The sequence below is a fragment of the Pecten maximus genome, chromosome 11, assembly GCF_902652985.1.
Source record: "Pecten maximus chromosome 11, xPecMax1.1, whole genome shotgun sequence".
Taxonomy (NCBI): Eukaryota; Metazoa; Mollusca; class Bivalvia; order Pectinida; family Pectinidae; genus Pecten; species Pecten maximus.
Window position 1 is genome coordinate 1,805,611 of NC_047025.1, and position 22,071 is coordinate 1,827,681.

The following is a 22,071-nucleotide window of genomic DNA, read 5'->3' on the forward strand; positions in this document are numbered from 1 at the left end:
ACGAAATGGCAATCATGTGGACGGTTATGTTAATGAACGACGATCAATGAGTAAAATATGTATGAAAGAAATAAAAATATTATCTTACCTTTTAATTAATAGGTATATGCCTTTTATGTGCCATGTTGAAGGGAATAGAGGTAAGTGTTTTTCAAACGCTGATCTGAGGGTTGGTCGGAAAAATTGCTCGTTTTCTGTTTGTAAGAAGTTCTGATGTAGCTACACAGTAAGAAAATTCGGACGAGGTCAACGGCAGTGCGACAATGAGGGAAGCATTCTTGGGATTCGCCAAAGTCCATGATACACTGGGCGAAACTCTAGCAGAAGTACGTACTCTTGGAAATACTTGAACGGTTCGGAATAGGGTTTGGTCAAATGAGGGCACAGAGCTATGATGGAGCAGCCAATATGGCTTGTGTAAGGAATGGCAGAGCCCATGTCCGTATAAGAGAGTATACCAAATGCTATATATGTACACTGCAAAGGGAACGCTTTGAACTTAGCTGTTGTTCCTAGCTCAGCGGTCCTAGGTGTAAAAACGTTGATGGGAACAGTTCAAGATGTTGCCTTTTCATTCAACTATTCTTAAAACAAGTTGAACAAGCATAATAATTAGCTGGCTTTGGATACAGATGCATGGGAAGCTCTTAATGACAAAACTAACAGATGGTTAAGTTGCGTCGACGCACTAAGTACTTTCAAAACCGCATTCCAAGTTGTCGTCAGATTATTTGAATATTTGCGAGATTGAGGCAAAAGAAGTCCTATGAGCAAGAAGCTGCCATTCTTCGCTTTGATTCATCATCGCTCTGATAGTCACCAATCATACCATGAACGGGATCTTCCCACCTAGAGGCATACTCCAGGACAGGTCGTTCGATTTGATCGAAGCTGTAGCGGAGTGTCGTACCATAATCCATGTGATGGAGAGTGAGAGAGACGATGGACTTCACTTACTTTAATGCGCTGTTCGACGAAGCTGCTGTACTGCAGGAGGTCCGACCTAAATAAAATGTAGGGCATGGCCTTATGCCTGCCCTTGTACAAAGAAAATGACGGATAGCACGCGCTCCGCGTCGCAACGATGAGTAAAATGTATACTAGGTCTGAGAATGTTCCTTGTTTAATTAATATTAATCAAACCAGTATGACAGTATGACGGTCGGGAGGATTTCATCCGCGAGACAGAACTGTGGGAGGTACGAAGGTCGATGTTGCCGAACGGCCAAGTGGGCTCTGTGAAACGGTGAACTCGACAAACACAGCTGTACTCACAGGTGTTCAAAGTCCTATAAATTCTCACCATTCCACTAACATCAGCCAGTGTAGTGAGGAGTGTCGGTGTTTTTAAACAGTTGAAAAACGTACCTCGGGTCAAACACGGGCGAAGAAAGAATGTGAGAATTAGCTCTTCTACACATTCATGGGGACATAAGTATTGACCTAGATAATGTGATCGACCAATTCGACGCTCAGAAAATATAAAATGAGACTATGGATTGTTTATCATGGACAAATAAATTGTTTACAAACTCAGTGGAAAACATTTTATTTGTTTCTGCCTAGAATGAAAGGCAATTTTTTTTTCAAAACATTTCAGCAACAATTAAAGTTTAACAACTCTTTAATATTTTAGATTAATCTACTTCCATTTGAACTTTTCAGGCTTTTGTAAAACCCTTTTTTTTTTCGTCAAAACTGCCAACAAACTATTTTTTCAAAAAAAAATCCTGTTGTTTCTATCAGGGACATAGACTATATATGTCCCTGTTTCTATGTATGTTTAATTTTAAAGTTGTCAATAATCTGACCATTTCATTGATTTGTGGATGTCAGGTGGCATATTTTGGTCAATTCGATGATTGTGTTGGCTACTCTATTTCCTTATAATAAAACTGGTACACGTGTACTGTAGTTTATTTATTCCCGCCAAAATACAATCTTCTTATGATATAATCGAGCCTCCGTTAGGAGAGTTCCAATGTAGTAGAACTCTCCTGTCAAAAAGAGCAGATTATAAACAGAGTTTGCGAAATAACCGGAACAGTCAACAGACGGAAATAGTGAAGAAATACACAGAAAATTGATTGATTTAGAAACAAATTATGAATGGGTGAGTTTTACACATATCAATCATATTGAATACAGCAAAACAATTGATACACAAATTTAAAATATCTGGATCTGGGTTTGTTTACATCGTCCGAATCTCTGATGTTATCTGGTTATTACTCAACCATAACATACACTAGTAGCTACAGTGGCTTGAAAATGGGGTCTTTAAAAGACACTCGTATTTTACTCTGGCATTGGAATGTCCCAGATTATCTTAAAATGGCAACGGAAAAGCCTTAAGTCCTGGTCTATGACATTGCCATTCGATATATATACAAAATATCATGTAGTGTAAACATATATACTAGTAATCAGATTGGGGGAAAACCAATATCCTTATACGCAATAGTATAATACGCAAACTCGCGTTATACACTTTACGTACACCATTTGGAGTATGGACTTGTTACTTAAAATAGCCAAAGTGTTTTTAAAAACAGTAAATTTTGCAATATGTCAATCAATATATATACACAGTTGGTTTCGGGATTCTGAGTAATATAACATATGACATCAGTTTTAACATCCACAACACTATAAATTTAGTATTCATATAATCATTACAGTATACATTCTGAAACCTTAAAAAAATTGGGGTTATCGATTAAACATACATCATGATCATTTAATGGTGCATCAATTTACGACAAGGTAAATCATATTTTACTGAAAGCGTTGTCTAATTCGAACTTCATTTTGATGAACATGAAAAATAAACATGAAACATGAAATCTTTAAGTTAAGATTTCCAACAAATTCTTTACTACCAACTATCAAGAACAGGTGAGCAATACAGGCCCATCGGGCCTCAATTGTTATTTTCAATTATCATGAGCATGAAATTTTTTTATCGTTATAGAATCTGTCTGGAATTGCAGGATGTTCTACTCTTGACACTAGCCTGTCTGGCTTTTACCATTCCAGGTGAGTGACATTGTATACCTATGATATAAATGTACATTGGTAAAAGTCACGTATATTCATCACAGTACAACTACGACAAGAAATTCAAATGTTTACCTTTGGATCAACATTACATAGTGCATATGATAGAGTGTGTTGATTAATAGATATATAACATAGTAACACAAAAGTCGAGATGTATGTATAATACACGTATATATATAACTTAGCAACACAAATGATGAAGGAAGACAACTTTATGACTCGTGTCCTGACTGGGCCTTGAACTCACGATCTACGGCACCCAATCACCTAGCCAGAATTACTCGCAGCTTATACCACTTGGCCACATCAGCGTTCTTAAAAAAGAATGTTTTAATGGCATAGTGATAGTCCGCCCATGGCCAATACCCTGACATGATCATAGTGGAAGTCGTCTATTAGATGATATGAATACCTAGATTGCAATGTATTTACATACATTGATGCGAATTGTACTTATAGTATTATAAATATTCATCACAGTACAACTATGACAGGAAATTCAAATCTTTGCCTTTGGATTACCAACACATAGTGCATATGATACATTGTGATAATTGTTTTATATATAACATGGTTACATAAATGACGAAGGAAGACAAATTAATAAATGATATTATTAAAGCAAGTTATGCACACACTATTTGACTCTTGATGGTAACGGCACAAAATGTTTGTACAACTTTACTGTGTTTAATCAGAGCATCACTTATATACCAACTCGTGCCCTGACAGCCTAGTGACAGGCATATATATATGGTAGTGTTTTCCCTGACGTTGGTTTCCCTGCATTTTTAGACGTAGAAAATACATAAAGGACTCCCAAACTGAATATCTGTGCATCCTTGGCTGAAACTACTTTAGATTTTGTCAATTTTAAAATGTCATGCATGTAAGGAACTCCTGGATTTCAAAATGGGACTCCCCAATTTTTCCTGGGACCCTAGACTGCATAACAAAATTACAGGCTATAATGTTTTGTATTTGAGTGAATAGTGTATATACTGAATGGTCCTATGATAAAAAGTAATGAAACAAATCTTCATAATATATTAAAAATTAATCAAAAGTAAACTTTTTTCTGTAAAGTGATCAGTGAATGTTTAGCATATTCCTCTTTGATATTTTTCTGACAGTAACTCTGATTTTTTCACAAATTAATAAGTAATAAGCAAGTGATGCACATACTATTTGACGCTTGATGGTTACAGTATATTATTTGTACAATTTTATTGTGTTTATTCAGAGCATCACTTATATACCGACTAATATTGTTTTCAGGCAAAGGCCAAGCGACCTATTACTGTGATAATGGCAATGTACAGAACATAGCAGGTGAGAGCAGCAGCACCATCATTACTCGTAAACCGGGGGAGAGGCACTACAGCAATAACCTCGACTGTGGCTGGACCATCGACGCAGGGGTGGACAAACGGGTCAAACTGACCGTGTCCAGTCTGGACCTCCAGTGGGCAGCCTCCTATGCACTTTGTAGTGGATACGACCACCTGACAGTCCGGGATGGTAAGTGTATATTTCACATGGTGTATACCATATCCTAAAATAAGTCCCTTCCTATTGGCGTGATTTTTAATCAACTTTTATTTACTTGATTCGTAGGTCCGACAGAATCCTCAGTGATACTAATGGACATCTGTGATAGTACGAACCCCTACCAACTGGTCAGCAGTGGTCAACACCTATACCTCTTTTTTGTCTCCAATGACAAAAACTTCTACGATCATTCCGGCATCACTCTCAAGTTTGAAACTTTTGGTGAGTTGAATCTTGTATTTATGGAGAATTGAGAAAAAGTGACTAGGGCTCTCTTATTAAACACAAATCTTGTTTTAGGAGATGCACATTAAAGTGTATACATAATTTCTTGAAAAAGGAATGTGAAAATTCAATCCTATTCACAGTAACAGTAACGTTATTATTTTTCTTAGACAGATAATCACAAATATTTCATTGTTTATTCGTTGCAAGTAGTTGATGAACTTTGTGATACCAGACAGACTAGAACAATATGTCTGTTATTTATTTTGCTACTCTCTACTTTAACAGTTGTAAAATAAGCATTGCTATATATCAAAACTGTTAAGAGGTCAAAATATTGTAATAATCAAATAATTATACTTGTGTAAAACTAGATTTCCAAATCAAAGAGTTTGATAACTTAATTTCTTTTGTCTGCTAAAGCAGCATTGGTAAATTAAAAACTTACCACTACAGATATTTTTTAAACTGATTATATGTTTAATGTATTGACAGTATGACTGTAATAAATTCTGATAAATTGTTTTTAGATGAAAACGCTTGTCCCCCCGGATGGACAAACCTGTCGACATCATATTACTGCTACTCCATGATGACTTTACCGGTAGGAGGAACATCCTATACCCTGGCCCAGCAGTACTGCGGCTATAGTCAGTCAAACCTCGTCAAGATGGACTCTACCCAGTTGTTCAACGCTGTACAAGGTACACCTCATGCAAATGGATGATTAGAGAATTTTTACCAAGCGTGTGACTCTCTAGGGGTTGATATTTGTTTGTGTTGCTCCCAAAATAGGAAATTTTGCCCCAGCATTTCAAGATGTATGATTGCAGTCTGCTTCCAAATCCCCTGATTGTGTTGAGTAGATGTTGCTGTTCAAGGAATGTAAAACATCTGAAGGTTTTGGATAAGGATGTGTCTGTCTGTCTGTCTTTTTTAGTCCCCTACCAGTGAAACTGGGGTGACAATAGACTTCCTCCCAATCTGTCTGTCCGTCCATCTGTCAGTCTGTCCATTCAGTTTTTGGATCAAGGTCACTGTTACTATTTTTAGCGGGGCAGGGATATATATATTTCTTTAGCAATACCCAGTATGCTTGTTGTTTTCAGATTATGGTAAAAATGTGGCTCAAGTATCAAAGGCGTGGATTGGCTTGAATGACCTTGAGACGGAGGACACCTACCGGTGGTTAGACGGTTCTACGCTGGCATCCAGTGACAAGTAAGTGATTAGACCAACCCGACTGGAGTTCATTACATAGTATAACACTATTATTACTTTGTCTATCTCGACAAACCCGACTGGAGTTCATTACAAGTATAACACTATAACTTAACTTTTTTCTCTGTATTCTTCAGGTTAAAGTTTTGGTTAAAGTTTTATAATGGCACACCATTCACTTAATAATGGTATTATGATGCTTATTCTTTGCATAGAGGTTCTTTGGATGTGTGGCATTACTTTTGTACAGTTAAAACTGAAAAAATTATTTTCATTTTTGAAAATTTTGGCATATTATGAACTTAACTGTTCTCTATGTATTCTTGAGGTTAAAGTTTTGTAATGGCTCTCCATTCACGTAATAATGGTATTAGGATGCTGCTTTTTAATTGTGAGTATTAATGAATCAATATATACATGTAACCTACTGCATCTCCATTGGATTGAATGAACAGTACAATTCCATCGAACATTTCATCTTCCTGATGAAAGATTGTTTGATTTGAGTTAAACATTTAAATGTATTGAATGGTTCACTGATATGAGATTCTTTTGGAATAAAATCAGTTTACTTCTATGCTGTGCTATGCAGAATTATGTTTATATTTCAATCCAAGGCTGTTATTACACATTTCACTTTAAATTCACTTTAGATTCTTTTACTCTGTACAGTAGACATACCAAAAGAATACCTGAATATCTTTTAGGGGCAGAAAACATTGTTTATTCAACCCAATAGAGTTGAATTTACACATTGTTTGGAATGAACTTATTTTCATAAAATGATCATGTTTCAGTTTTGGCTAAACTTTTTTTACTTAAATTTGGCTAAAGTTTTAACTTGGGGGCACCGGTAGGGGACATGTATTGGTTTAGCAATACTCACAGATCTAGAATGCTTGTTAATATTAATTTTTTCTTGTTTGTATTCTTGCACGAAACAACTGCGGGGGGGGGGGGGGGGGGGGGGGTGACAAAGATTTCTCATTTTTATGGGGTTGGCTGATCACAATACTCTGTTACCCATGTCCATCCTATTGCATCCTGTCCTGTCCTGATGCAATGTAATTAGCTGAGGTTTCAAGATGTCAAGTGGCAGTGGGGGCATTTATGTCTTGGATACATTTTTAACGTCAGGATGCCTTTGGCACCTGCCGTTATAGTCGTGGTGGGGAAATGTTGTTAGTGACACTTTTGTTTCCGGCTAACAATTCCTCTTTTCTGTCATACAAATGATATACATCGCAGCCTAATATAGTTCCTATTTTGATAGCAATTATTGACACAATTTAAGTGATGTAAACCATGTTTACTGCAATTATTTAAAATGAAATGTTTGGTGTTCTAGACTATTTTAGAGTATAAATATAAACATTTTCCTCGGGATAACGAAAACAAAAGTAGAAAAATCAGTTTGATTGTCGTGGAAATTTACATGCATTCACAGAGAAACTATCCACATGTCTTAGACTCATATGTTCATCCTGAGTTCATATGCAGGAACATTTCATGTAAGCCTAAAACCAACCCTATTTACGTAGTCAAATGCACTCAAGCATTTCACGAGATAACTTCAGCTGTCACGTGACTCATCACTAATCGGCCAAAATGGCGGTTATGTCTAATGTAACTAAACCAATGACCGTTCGTAGTTTCATATATGGATTGAATAGATTTTTTTAATTTTCATTGCGGCTATGAATACCAGTAGCTAGCTAGCTACATATCCCGTGGCGCGCAGTAGCGTGCCTCGGAGGATATGTAGCTAGCTACTGGTATTCATAGCCGCAATGAAAATTAAAAAAATCTATTCAATTCATATATTTACATAACCTTGATTTAAAAAATTTATATGGAGAAAACGAGAAATTTTATTAAAAAGAAAAATTTGTCATGTATACGTCGAAACGCCAAATTATTAGAACAGCCGGGAGATCCCGCCTATGCACCACGCCATTGGTTTAATGTTGTTCCGCATTTTCCGGTCTTTTTTGTTTAATTTTGTATAAAACAAAAAGAAAGAAGTATTAAAGTAAAAATAATATTAAATACAATCATTCAATTCAAATCCTATTTATTTATGTGAACAAATTGCAACAAAAACACAATATTTTCATAATTGAAAGGCAGACTATTTTTTTGATGGCGTATAAATATGACCTGATTAATCAGGTGATTTGCACGAGAGACAATGTTTTCATACGGTTTTCATAGTGTATTCATGGTCATATGTTTGTTGTTTTCACTTGGTATGTTCATATCAGCAAACCACATTAGGAATGTAAATATATTCATTTGTATGTTGCTAGAATATGCAAGAAATATCACCAGGAATTGAAGGCAAGTTGTAACAAACTACATTGCCGTTTTTCGTGAGGATTTTATGAAATAAGATTATTATTTGTTTATTTGAAAAGAATCTAATGATTATGATCCGTGACTGATGAACGACGCGTCAATGTCAAAACTAGATATGTCTCGTCGGACAACGCGACCGCAATTTTCTATCGGAATTAAAATATGTTACTAGGGGTCATAAAATAGATGTTTGCTTGGCCTAATTAACATCTTATAGTATAAATAAAATTTAAAAAATCTTAGGCTGTGTACATCTTGGATGTTATCTTCGGTTGTACAACATGTTCTGTTAATAGACTGATTGTCGTTCAGTTGATTTTTTTCAAAGTTTACAAGCAGCTTTACTGAGTCAGGAGTATATCAATAATCTTCCACAAGCATTAAAGATACCGGTATAGGGAAAGAACTATACTCAGCTATTGGAAAGTTGTCAGCAGATAAATATGTTATACATGTTTTCTTTTATTAATATATATAGAATAGGAATAACCAGATTAAGACATTTCATCTGATACAAATTTAACTGTCTAACTATAAAATCCAATTTTAAATTTCTTATAATATGACCTCAGACCCTGACGTTTCTCAGGGCCTTTGGCCCTTTGCCTAGTCTTATCATTTATTAGATTAAAAGATAATTTTCAATGGTTTGTATTTTTGCACGAAACAACACCATTTCTTGAAGAATGTAGAATGCTAATTATAATCTTCATTGTCTACTAGAATAGACAGGTTTTCTGGGTCCGAAGATAAAGACTGTGTCGTCCATGATTTTGACCTGAAGAAGTGGGTGGTGAAGAGTTGTAAGGACGAGAAAATGGTCTTTATGTGTGCTAAAGCTAGAGGTAAGTACATCATCCAAGGTTCTTTGTGAAATTATTGACTCAATTTCTTCATTCTAAACCTTGGACTGAATTGAGGTTCATTTGTGAGATTAGGTGACTCAATCTCATCTCTCTAACCACAAAATCGTACTATAGAATAGTTCTGTAATATGAAATCCTATGATATCCAAAATCAACTGTGGGGAGTCAGTATGTAAATTTATATGCTAGGTTAAAGATATTACATGTAGATGGTTCCTAATTATGTATATACCTACATGTATATACAACAAACAGTCTACCTGTATGTACTAACTTTTGCATACAGTTAAACTGTTCAACAAACAGGAAAATTCTAGGTTTCACTTTTTGTACTTTTTTATGCAATTCTGTGCATTTTTGGGTATAAATTGGATTTTATGGGGTACTGGCCCTTACAATGTAGGAAATTCATTACATCATGAGGCCATGATAGGGGCTGAGCAGTAACTATTTGGCTGTCTACCATTATATTGACGTAGGATATTTGCTACATCATGAAACAGAGCTGATCAGAAACTTCGTTTTACTAAAATGGTTGACAGTCAGATATACTGTACTGTACTAAGAGATGATCAGCTCCTAGCATGGCATAAAGTACTGAAGGGACATTCCTCAAACTTCACTATGACAAATTTCAGGAAAGATATTTTTTTTTTTTTAACAGTTGAGGATATGATAATGAATTGGCACAGACAACTTTCTGTTATAAAGCTGTGATTAGTGTAATTTTTGCACCAGAAAAAGCTCGAAAATAAGATTACCACCAAGATCATAAACATGTAGTTCATTTTTGTTGTATTCCAGTTGGGCCAACCACAGTATATTCTGTTCCTACTGCCAGTGACGATGACTCTGGTAAGTACACTTTGCATACATGCCATACCTCCCGGCGTGAGACAAAATCTCCCTTATTTTCAAGTCATTTATTTCCTCCCGGCAGGAGAGCCAAAATTCCCGTATTTTGTAATTCCCTCCGGTATTTTTGCAGACGCCATTTTTGTTTACAATTCAGTGTTTTTCTCGCGAGATTTGGCTAAATTTAGCGATCACGTGATCCATCTGTTCACGTGATCACTCAATCAAAATGGCGCCTGTTGGACACGGCTTTCACACGAAGCTCTGGCTAGTGTAATGTTTGCGCTAGAATATCTATCACCATGAAATAAAGGCAAGTCGCTTACAAACAATTTTAACCCCCTTAGCTAACAGACTTGAATTATGGTTTGTTTTCTTTTAGGACCATACTTTGATGATGGTAATTGATACAGAGTCTGGTCAGACGCAAAATCACACGTGTTTTTCATTTATCATGTGTATCGTTGATCAGTGATAGCAAGATGAAATCCGATAATTTCTTTTAGAAAACTATCAAAATTAGCACATCTGTTGGTCGTTACAAAGTGGTCAATCATGGTGTTTACAATGATGTACAGTCCATGACAGAGACAATATACAAAATCTAGAATGATCGTGATAAAATTTACTGCAGTCTCCTAACATTAACATCTTCCGTTCTCATACTTTCATGTATACACTTGCACACTTGGAATATTTTTATATCTAAATGGTCCAACATAAGGTATCCCACAGGACATTTCATGGTCTTTGTCTACGCAAGTTTTCATTAGCTCGTCTCTTCGAAGAAGAGTGAGAGCTTATGTCGTCACTCCGGCGTCGGCGTTGGTTTTCCAAATGTTAAATTTTTGGTGCAAGTGTTGAAAGGCAAAGTAATTTATGGTAATATGGTCCCTGTGGGGGTCAAACTATCCCTTGCCGGAGTTAAACTAAAAGATATTTTTGAAAAAACACAGATTTTTGAAAATTTTTGGACTTAGAACATTTTTGCGTTAAGTTTTTGGTGCAAGTGTTGAAAGGTATTAATACATCACTTTATAATTGTACTAGGGTGCTGATAATTGGCAATAGAGTCCCTCTGGGGTTAGACTATCCCCTGCCAGAGTAAAACCGAAAGATTTTTTTGGGAAAAAAACAGAATTTTCAAATTTTTGGACTTAGAATATTTCTGCGTTAAGTTTTTGGTGCAAGTGTTGAAAGGTATTAATACATCACTTTATAATTGTACTAGGGTGCTGATAATTGGCAATAGAGTCCCTCTGGGTTTAACTATCCTCTGCCAGAGTAAAACTGAAAGATTTTTTTGGGAAAAAACCAGAATTTTTAAAAAATTTTGGACTTAGAATATTTCTGCGTTAAGTTTTTGGTGCAAGTGTTGAAAGGTATTAATACATCACTTTATAATTGTACTAGGGTGCTGATAATTGGCAATAGAGACCCTATGGGGTTAAACTATCCCCTGCCAGAGTAAAACCGAAAGATTTTTTGGGGGAAAAAACCAGAATTTTCAAATTTTTGGACTTAGAATATTTCTGCGTTAAGTTTTTGGTGCAAGTGTTGAAAGGTATTAATACATCGCTTTATAATTGTACTAGGGTGCTGATAATTGGCAATAGAGTCCCTCTGGGTTTAACTATCCCCTGCCAGAGTAAAACTGAAAGATTTTTTTGGGAAAAAACCAGAATTTTTAAAAAATTTTGGACTTAGAATATTTCTGCGTTAAGTTTTTGGTGCAAGTGTTGAAAGGTATTAATACATCACTTTATAATTGTACTAGGGTGCTGATAATTGGCAATAGAGTCCCTCTGGGTTTAACTATCCCCTGCCAGAGTAAAACTGAAAGATTTTTTTGGGAAAAAACCAGAATTTTTAAAAATTTTTGGACTTAGAATATTTCTGCGTTAAGTTTTTGGTGCAAGTGTTGAAAGGTATTAATACATCACTTTATAATTGTACTAGGGTGCTGATAATTGGCGATAGAGTCCCTATGGAGTAAGACAATCCCTTCCTGGAGTAAAACTTTAAAAAAAAAAATGATTTTTTTCTTTTTAAATCTGAGTTTTTTTTGTTTTTGCTTTTAAATCTTTGGACTTTGTGTTAAGTTTATGTTGTGAATGTTGAAAGCCATAGTAATACATGGTATTAGGTTCCCTGTGGGGGTTAAACTATCCCTTGCCGGAGTTAAACTGAAAGATTTTTTGGGGGAATAAACACATTTAAAAAAATTTTGTGCAAATGTTGAAAGCTATTAACACATCACTTTATGATGTACTAGGGTGCTGATATTAGGTAAAAGAGTCCCTATGGAATTACACTATCCCTTCTTGGGGTGAAACTGAAAATAAAACAATGTCGAAATGCTCACAATAGACAATTTATACTGGTCCACATTTTTCAAGGGAGACAACTCTCATTAGGATAATATTTTGTCAAAAAATTGAAGAAATATGTCCAAAAGCAATTACATTTGTATTTAATATATTCATTTAACAACAGCATAGCTTGTCTCCCGAATGTTTGTCAATAAATAATTTATATATATATAAAATGGTATGGTTTTGAAAATTGCATGAATTCACAAAACATAATCTGATCAAGTAAACAATATAAATATTATTAATGCAATTTGCGAAACCATTCCAATTAATATATTTTAATTATTTATTGACAAACATTTGCGAGACGAGCTATGCTGTTCTCCAACAGCTCTTGTTTTCTGGTGGTGTTACTGTAAACGGGGTTATTTTCGTGGGGGGTTAATTTCGCGATTTCGATATGTAAACTATACGTGTTGGGGTTATTTTTGCGATCGATCCACCTTCGTTTGTAGTTTGAGATTGTGCAAATAGATATCCAAATAATACGTGTGGGGAAATTTTCGCAATCAAAATGACTCTATGTAATATAATTAGCGTAAATTTCCCCCTCGCATAAATTTCCACTTTTACAGTATCTCATGGTCAGGAAAGAATAAAAAGTAAAATCCCTGATATGTTATGTTTGTTCCTATGATGAATATTTTGGATTGAGTCATGAATTGATTTCTTTACTGAATCTCTTTAAGTGGGTTCGTGTATTATTGACGATATTTTGTGGATTAAAACAGATTATATTTACAGGTAAAAAATATGTTGGGGTCAATAGGTCAAGGAGGGGAGAATGACCAGTAGGAAGTTGAGTTTGCCGTCTGGCTTTGTCTTCATTTTGAACATATGACTTTAAAACTAGGGATCGGCATCACAAGAATTTTGGTATCACGATTTATTGCATTACAGGATCCTCGTACTTTGATACACATCACAATATTTGTCACAATATTTTAGTCAGAAGAACTGTCTTTTATTTAAGCAAAAACAATAATGAAGGAAACGAATGTAATCATTGCTAAACAAACCTGATTTATTATACCCGCCATTTTGAAAATGTTACTACGTACTCAAGCAGTCTTGGTGAACCAGACTCTTGATTCACTTGAGGTCAGGACTGCATAAATGTTTTATGTATTTATTGTCTATAAAACTGTAATATGCAAGTGAATAGTTACATTAATAGATATTTACACTTAGAAAACAAAAATTGATCATTTAAAAAAAAATTGTTATAAAACAAAGTTTTTACGGAAACATTGAAAACAAAAATCGAAAGCAGTTGATTGATTTTTTTTTTTTTTTTTTTTTAAACAAACATTCAAAGACTCCCAAGTGTACTGATATGTCAAAATTGTACCGCGATACATATCTTTTTCAAATAGAACCTCGATATACACCATTCCTTATACTGATAATACTGCACACCACCATTTAAAACTATCACTTGTTTCCTGGTTTTATCGACTGGTGATGAACAATTGTCATATTGAGATGTGATCTCCTTGTAGTAGCTGGTGACTACCTCACTCATATCATATTAGAGGCCTATCATATCATATACTATCTAAATGAATTTAGGTGAAGTGTCTTACCCAGAGACACAACCTTACCAGGATGGTTTGTAAAGTCGACTTCCTGAGGAAAGCCACCGCCCTAAGTAGGGACCATATGTGACACTATTATAACAAGAGAGAAAACAAGTTACAGCACAACTGAAACATTTTGACCAGATTTTCAGAAGTTCTGATTTATATTTAAGGCGGAGGTGATGTGACCATGATCTGGGCGATCGTCCGGGTTTAACTAACTGTTTGACTTTTGTATTTACAGTCGGAGGTGATGTGACCATGATCTGGGCGATCGTCCTGGTTTAACTAATTATTTGACTTTTATATTTACAGTCGGCGGTAATGTTACCATGATCTGGGCGATCGTCCGGGTTTAACTAACTGTTTGACTTTTGTATTTACAGGTTTACTGGTTTAACTAATTATTTGACTTTTATAATTACAGTTGGCGGTAATGTGACCATGATCTGGGCGATCGTCCTGGGTATCGTTGGAGGAATACTCTGTGTGCTTCTTCTATTCTTCTTCTACTGTTGTTACCAAAAAAAGAAACCGCCTCGTAGAAGGGAATACAGAGCAACGACTTGTCAACAACCTAATACAGAGGATGAAGGTAGCAGGCGGCGACACGGGAGTAGCTCCAGTGTTTCAATGAGCCACATCTCTGCAGCACCAGCGGCGCCTACAGCACCTCCAATCAATATGGACGGCAGTACAACTCTGGTCTGGGGTGACGAATACGGCCCTGCTCCACCATCTTACGAAGAGTCTATGCAACACCCCTGTTATCAAATAATTAAACACCTCTGTCTGCATTATTTTACAAAATGTTATTTTAGTTGACAAAATTATGAATAATTTCTGAAATTTTTATAAAACAAAGAAATCCAAATCAAGGCAGCATGATTATATTTTGGTTTTGTCTTAGCTTCTTGAGAGTTATGTGCCGTCGAAAATCGAACAAGTACAATATGAAGTTTGTTTTTATATTTACGATGCAGATTGGATATTTAAATGTTGCATTCATTGTGCTATAGACCACATAACATTTACACGTGATATGGTTTTGATTTTTCTTCAGTCAATTTATTAGCTCTTTCCTGGTCCGAAAGACCAAGGTGAGCTTATGCCATACCGTGGGGTCAATTTGCCTAAATTGATATAAACAACTTCTTCTCTGAAACTAAGCAATGGATATATATATATGTATCGCTCATATTCGCCTGGTAGCATCCCCTTGGGGTAGAGATTCAAAATTGTACAATTGGTGGGGCTGACCCCCGGGGGGCTGAGGGGCAGGGCCAAAAGGGATCAATTTGGCTAAATTGACATTTTTAGAATTACAATAAAACAATGTTCATTTAACCATATAAAATGCCTATGATATATTGACATAGCAATACCAGTGGCAAATAAACTTAAGCATAGTTCTTGTTTCATATCTCATGAAACCAGGTGAGCGATACAGGCCCTCTGGGCCTCTTGTTTCTTGTTATTACTCTACCTGAAATATTAATGTGTTTATATTAAGTAGTTAAATTTAAATCAATTGCTCAATGGCTATGAAGACAATTAAAGTGATGTTCTATATGTATAATTTAATTTGATGGACATAATTTAAAGGTTTTTAACTTCATTGTTTTAGACTTTCTTATTAGTTGCAATTTCATTCTGTCCTCAAAAACAGCAAAGAAGATATAATAATCCCTTTGTAATGTGTTTGTATCATGTTCTATGTAAATTTCCTCGAAAACGAAATCAGCATGCATGACAGAACAAATATGTTATATATTCAGGGATTTCCATTCGACTAGCCCCTCTCCCAGGGCTGGTGGTTTCCAGGTCAGGGCTATGAAATATTTACTATGTTAACTGACTAGCCAGAGTCTAACGGAAATTTTCATATTAATTGTAAACCCCAGATATTTTCAGAAATTGTACTACATGTACCTCAAAGAGATACAAGGTAAATCCTACAAGGTAAATCCTACAAGGTAAAACCCTACAGGGTAAAACCTATAGGACAAAACTTACAGGGTAAAACCCTACAGGGTAAAACCAGGTACTTGTCTGAATTAAAAGTAATTTGTCCACAGAGGTATAAATGTATTTAACTGTATTTTGTTAGACAAAAATATTTAAGGATCACCAGTCTTAAGTGTTCAAACTAAAAAATGAACCAAATTTCCTTTACCTGTGACCGTAAAAAAAACCTGGTCGTCTAATAGATTTGTTACCTTGTGCATTGTCTGTCAAATTGTTCCCACTTGAAAACTTGAATCCAGGTACATAATATAAATTTTTCATAAATTAATTCAATCAAAATCTTAAAACTTAAACTTCTTAAATTGTATTTATGTTTTGTACACTAGTTTTAGGTTTAGAGATTTGATGGTTTTTTTTTTTTTTTTTTTATTTAAATAAAATAATATGTTTTATGTTATGTATTTCTGGAGTAGCTGTCAGTCAATAAAATTTACTAATTGTTACAGTAATGATATAAAAATGTTATAAAAGTGCCTCACTTTACATGTTTCCAAAACTTCAAATATCTGACATTTGAATGGTGCCACATATTTTTTCTTGATGTCAATGAATCCTATGTTGACCCGTGTTGTTTAGGTATTTTGTCAGGCGCTGCATTACTCTTGAGAATCATCTGTCATTTCTCTGTAAAACTGAAAGTATGTGTAAAGTGTAACAATTTGTTTTATATTTCTATTGACCAAACTCTTCTGTAATGTTGTATGATACAATTTGTAGCTGAAAAGTTAATAATATAATTTACATATCAATATGTTTGTAAATATGGGATTGTGATATTCATATTAGGAGTTTACTGTTGAAAATCATTTCAGCTTCCACTTAATTTGGAGGTTGAATTGAACCCTTTACACCCTTAAATACCTTTATTGTGAAATAATGATGTTTTTTTTTTACAATATCGCTATTTTGATGAAATGGATATTTCTTTTTTTTGTGACAGCCTTCTTAGTACACAATTTCCATGTGAATACATTTTGGTGTTATGCAACCATTTAGTATAGAGTTTATATTTGTATGTGTGCCATTTCAATACCCTCCAATACATTTTGTTTCAGTCTTGACTTAGTCTCGCATCGTAAATGTCCCTGAATATTTCCGTGATATTGATTCTCGCCCCGGATATAAAAGTTGTATGACTTAGTTTCGTGTCGTAAATGTCCCTAAATATTTCGTGATATTGATTCTAGCCCGGGATATAAAAGTTGTACGACTTTGTATCACGTACGTCGTAAATGTCCCTGAATATTTCCGTGATATTAATTCTAGCCCCGGATATAAAAGTTGTATGACTTAGTATCACATCGTAAATGTTCCTGAATATTTCCGTGATATTAATTCTAGCCCGGATATAAAAATTGTATTTTTATCATTATTTACCCTTATTTCATTTTATACCCTGATGTTATCATTTCTAAAATGTCATCACATTATATACATTTTATATTTATATGAATTTATTATTAATATTGTCCTACAAATATACTGTAACACAGTATGTTATATACTTTAACACCGACAGTATATTGTATTGACCAGAGACTTGTTTACCACCTTAGGGCTATTCCTTGAAAATATCTACCTGACCCCAGGACTCCACAATAAATCACTTCTATCCATGGTTGGATTGCCTTCCTATTACTACTATTCACTTTTTATTTAGATAAATTCTATAGGTGGTACCCCTTAACCAAAGCTGGAGTCCTGGGGTGGGGTAGATGTTTTACTGGAAAAGCCTTTATTAACTGTGATATTGTGCTTCTTCCTAGTACTTTTCTAAACATGATATAGTAAATATAATTATTGTAGCTTTGAATTAACTACCTTTTGTATATCAAATTTGTGTGTATGTTTTTTTATTAATTATGATGTACATTTGTAGTTAAAATGCCTCATATGTTAATGTGTTATACACATTTTTTGTACAAATTGTGAATTCGCTTTCAAGTTTTTGTAAGTAAAGTTTGTAAGTGTATATCCCACATCCTGCCTAGGCTATTTGATATATACAATAATTTAGAGGTTTAATTAAGTATTTATGATAAAATGATTGAATGTTGTAATTATTTTGATCCCATAGTTTGAACTGTTGGACATTAAAACTAAATTTTTTGGGATATTAAAACTCTAAATTTAGAATTTGTTTCAACATCACAAGTTTATCTAATTTTTGAATAAAATGCATTAATTTGGCATTGAGATTTTTTATTCTAATAAGTTTCTGAAAAGTTAGTGTAAGCAATATGTGATGGCTGCTGCTGGTAAGCTTCATAATAATTACAATTGCTATATATATGACATGTAAGATAGAGTGAATTCCCAACTCTACAACAGTGTATGCAAGTAATTGTAGCTCTAAATTACTGGAATGAGTAACATTTAAAAAATGCAAACCTTTCATGACATAAGAAATCTTTAAAATCTTTTACTGAGATGTAACTTTACATGAATTTGAAATCCAAGAATAAAAAAAATATCATTATTGTCATATTTTATCTGTTTTTGAACTTAGATTTTCTACAGTAAGTTGCAACTCTCTACAAGTAAAGAAAAAATAAAAATATAAAAAAAATGGGCAATAATTAGGTACCAGTTTAGTATCTTGGGTGATTTGATCAAATTTCTTTATTGTAGACCTGAGTCTGTATCAATAAACATTACAACTGAACTGTTCTTTAGAATTTTTCTTGCATGGGCATTTATAAAATGAAAAAAATATATATATACAGTTGTATATATTAAGTAATTTGCCCAATGAATTATTGTACCTGGTACTACATTGTACACTTATCTTATTAATTCAATCAAAAGATAAATTCAGCATCTACCCCAGGGCCTTATGTTATATTCAATGTTGAGGACTCCTCCTTTTAAAACATTACAACATTTAATTTGCAAGCCTAGATAGTATATGGTATATCCTGTTTGCATGTGTAAAATCTTCGTTGTGTGTACTTGTATACCTGGTACTCAATATTGCAATGTTTTAACTATTTGTTATTTTTACTATTTATTGAAACTCTTACCTGTAAATTTCAATTTAAAGAACAGTTAAACCTGTCTAATCTGACACCTGATATTGCCAACATCTTGTCTTATAAATAGAAGGATACTATTTAATTTCCCTAAAAGTTTGAAACCCACGTGGGGCATTTGCCAGGTACTGACCGTAGTCCGGTGGTTTTTCTCCGGGTACTCCGGCTTTCCTCCAACTTCAAAACCTGGCACGTCCTTAAATGACCCTGGCTGTTAATAGGATGTTAAACAAAGTAAACCAAACACTAAAATTATTTTGTAGTAATCCCGAGATATTCAGACACTGTTCTAATCTGACCATCATTTTACCTAACGTTGTTGTTGGAATGGTGTAACTGGAATATAATAGTGCTGTTCCTTGTCATTGTGTATCACTGACAAGACAGTGGTCACACCTATATTGAAAGATCTTGGTTTCGTTAACATGTATAAAATCAATTAGTGAAAGATGTTTTAACAGCATTTTGTTTTTAAAATGAAATAATTTCTCTGAGAACTAAATATTTGACTTTATTAATATAATAATAGTAATATTTATTAAATTTGATACACATTTAATCAACTTTTAGGCACATATGAAAAAAAAATTCTTAATTATTGATTATTAATTTTTCAGTAATATTGAAGTAATTCAGTTTTAAAATTAGAATAATTGTATGATACTTCAAAATATGCATGTAATGGGAAATAATATCTATTTATTGTTCTAGTAAATCATGTTTTTCATTTCCTGAAACTTGAGTTACTGTTGAAGGTAGGTCAATGTTTATGACTAATGCTTCTAATAATGTACTGGTTATAGATGTTCACTAAGAGATTGTATGATAATGAGGTGTGTGCTAGTCATTTGTGTGGTGTGAATTTTAAGAATGTAGTATGGTAAGCAGACTTGTAATTGTACAAATGTCATATTTAAATAAATGTTTTTTATTAAATCTAAAGCCTGAAACTGTTAAAAAGAATTTCTATTTGCCTTTCTGTCTATACTTTACGATTTTTGAAAATTTCATTCTTGCTCAAAGTAAAATGCAATCAATCTTGCTAAAGTTGTTCCCCCATGACATCATGGAAATGTTTAAGACAGCGACTCTGTGCGCTTATATTAAATATTTACCATTTTACCCCTGCCCAGTTGTTGAACAAGACACCAGTCTCCCTTTACTTTAACAAAATACATTTACCATTAAATTTTTTTTTCTCTCTGAGAACAAGTGAAGCCTAGATATGCTATATGCATATATTATTGTATACTTACTGGTACAAAGAAAACTGTTCAATAACCGTTGTTCTAAACATTTTTCAAGGCGTTAATTTCTCAAAAAAAGCTGAATAAATAATATACTAGAATTGTAGGATCAGATTGATCGACTGTGTTAACGTTGATCCCTTTGTTTATAGAGTTTCTAGAATCGGAGGGTTGAATCTCGGTCTGGTCACATCAGATTTCGGCTTCGAATACCCGTAATTATTTTACACGGATCAGAAGTAGATATGTTCGTAGAAGATTGTTAAGATATATTATTGCCTGGATATGTGTGTCTTTGCTATCGTCAGAGGTCAGAGACTTATACTGTACATATAAATGTACTTGATTTGGCATACAAACATTTTAGCGTAAACCTGAATTTGCACCAATTGATGGAATGAAAAATTAGCACACCAAATATGATTGCCATATAATTTAAAAAAAAAAAAGAAAAAAAACTGCAAGTAGCACAATTATAATTTGAGAATGCTTTCAGCGTGAAAATCACTCAAATAGGAATACTGCTAAAATATGTTTGTTTACGGTTACCATGGTAGCTGTTATTGATAGGGTCAATCTCTGTTTACTTGGTGCAGTATACTTGGTTCCATTGATTAGGGTATCTGACTAGAATTCAGAGTTCCTAGTTGAAGAATTCACAGATTATGATTTGTAGAATTCAAAGTTATAAAATTCAGAATTTCAGATCAGGTTGTAGAATGTAGATCGATCTGTGTTAGTGTCTTGGTCGAGAACTAAAAAGTCTGTCTTGGCACTCGGAACACCTCGGCCGATTCTCTACGACCATAGAGAATCGGCCGAGGTGTTCCGAGTGTCTGTCTTGGATGAGTCTAAGATAATGATTCAGAGAACAATTTCTTGATCAATACTTTTCATTGGCTACTTGTGCATCTCATAATTTTCGTCATTAAATCATATTTCGATTATATTGTGTGCATTCATGGTATATTTTGGTTGTTCAATCTTTGAATTTTTAACTGGGTATTTCACTCGGAACTACATGTAATTTCAGAATTTCTCATGTCATGTTTTTTATAATCAGTAAATGTATAATATGATGAAGCTTTTATACAACTGTGAATATTAAAACTATGTCACTCTATGATAAAGATGTTGTCTTTATATGTATTCAATATGTTGCCTAATTAGTGATGTTATGGTTGGTCCGATACCCATGAAATCAGAATTAGGTTGTTCCTATACCCATGAAATCAGGAGAACTAGGTTGTTCCTATACCCATGAAATCAGGAGAACTGGGTTGTTCCTATACCCATGAAATCAGGAGAACTAGTTTGTTCCTATACCTGTGAAATCAGAACTAGGTTGTTCCTATACCTGTGAAATCAATAGAATTGGGTGGTTCCAATACCCATGAAATCAGGAGAACTAGTTTGTTCCTATACCCATGAAATCAGGAGAACTAGTTTGTTCCTATACCTGTGAAATCAGAACTAGGTTGTTCCTATACCCATGAAATCAGGAGAATTAGGTGGTTTCAGTACCTGTGAAATCAGAACTAGGTTGTTCCTATACCCGTGAAATCAGGAGAACTCACTGGGTTGTTCCAATACCCATGAAATCAGGAGAACTGCATTGTTCCAATACCCATGAAATCAGGAGAATTTGGTTGTTTCGATACTCGTGAAAT

General features: G+C 34.2%; 1 protein-coding gene and 1 long non-coding RNA gene across 2 annotated transcripts; both read left to right on the forward strand.

Moving 5' to 3' along the window:
- The first annotated feature begins 2,025 nt into the window (after positions 1-2,025).
- On the forward strand, positions 2,026-15,242 carry LOC117338375. The gene is made up of 9 exons (XM_033899711.1): positions 2,026-2,113; positions 2,975-3,039; positions 4,342-4,584; positions 4,681-4,836; positions 5,370-5,543; positions 5,949-6,060; positions 9,142-9,263; positions 10,089-10,139; positions 14,522-15,242. The coding sequence occupies exons 1-9, from the start codon at positions 2,106-2,108 to the stop codon at positions 14,917-14,919; spliced, it is 1,329 nt and encodes a 442-aa protein (XP_033755602.1). The 5' UTR covers positions 2,026-2,105; the 3' UTR covers positions 14,920-15,242.
- Positions 15,243-16,504: 1,262 nt separating this feature from the next.
- LOC117337539 lies at positions 16,505-21,531 on the forward strand. The gene is made up of 2 exons (XR_004534853.1): positions 16,505-21,163; positions 21,235-21,531. It is a non-coding gene; the product is annotated as an uncharacterized LOC117337539 (long non-coding RNA).
- The last annotated feature ends 540 nt before the right edge of the window (positions 21,532-22,071 follow it).

Coding starts and splice junctions, on each gene's coding strand:
- LOC117338375 (XM_033899711.1), top strand. Junction 5,544..5,948: donor GTTGTTCAACGCTGTACAAG/GTACACCTCATG, acceptor TGTTGTTTTCAG/ATTATGGTAAAAATGTGGCT. Junction 9,264..10,088: donor TATGTGTGCTAAAGCTAGAG/GTAAGTACATCA, acceptor GTTGTATTCCAG/TTGGGCCAACCACAGTATAT.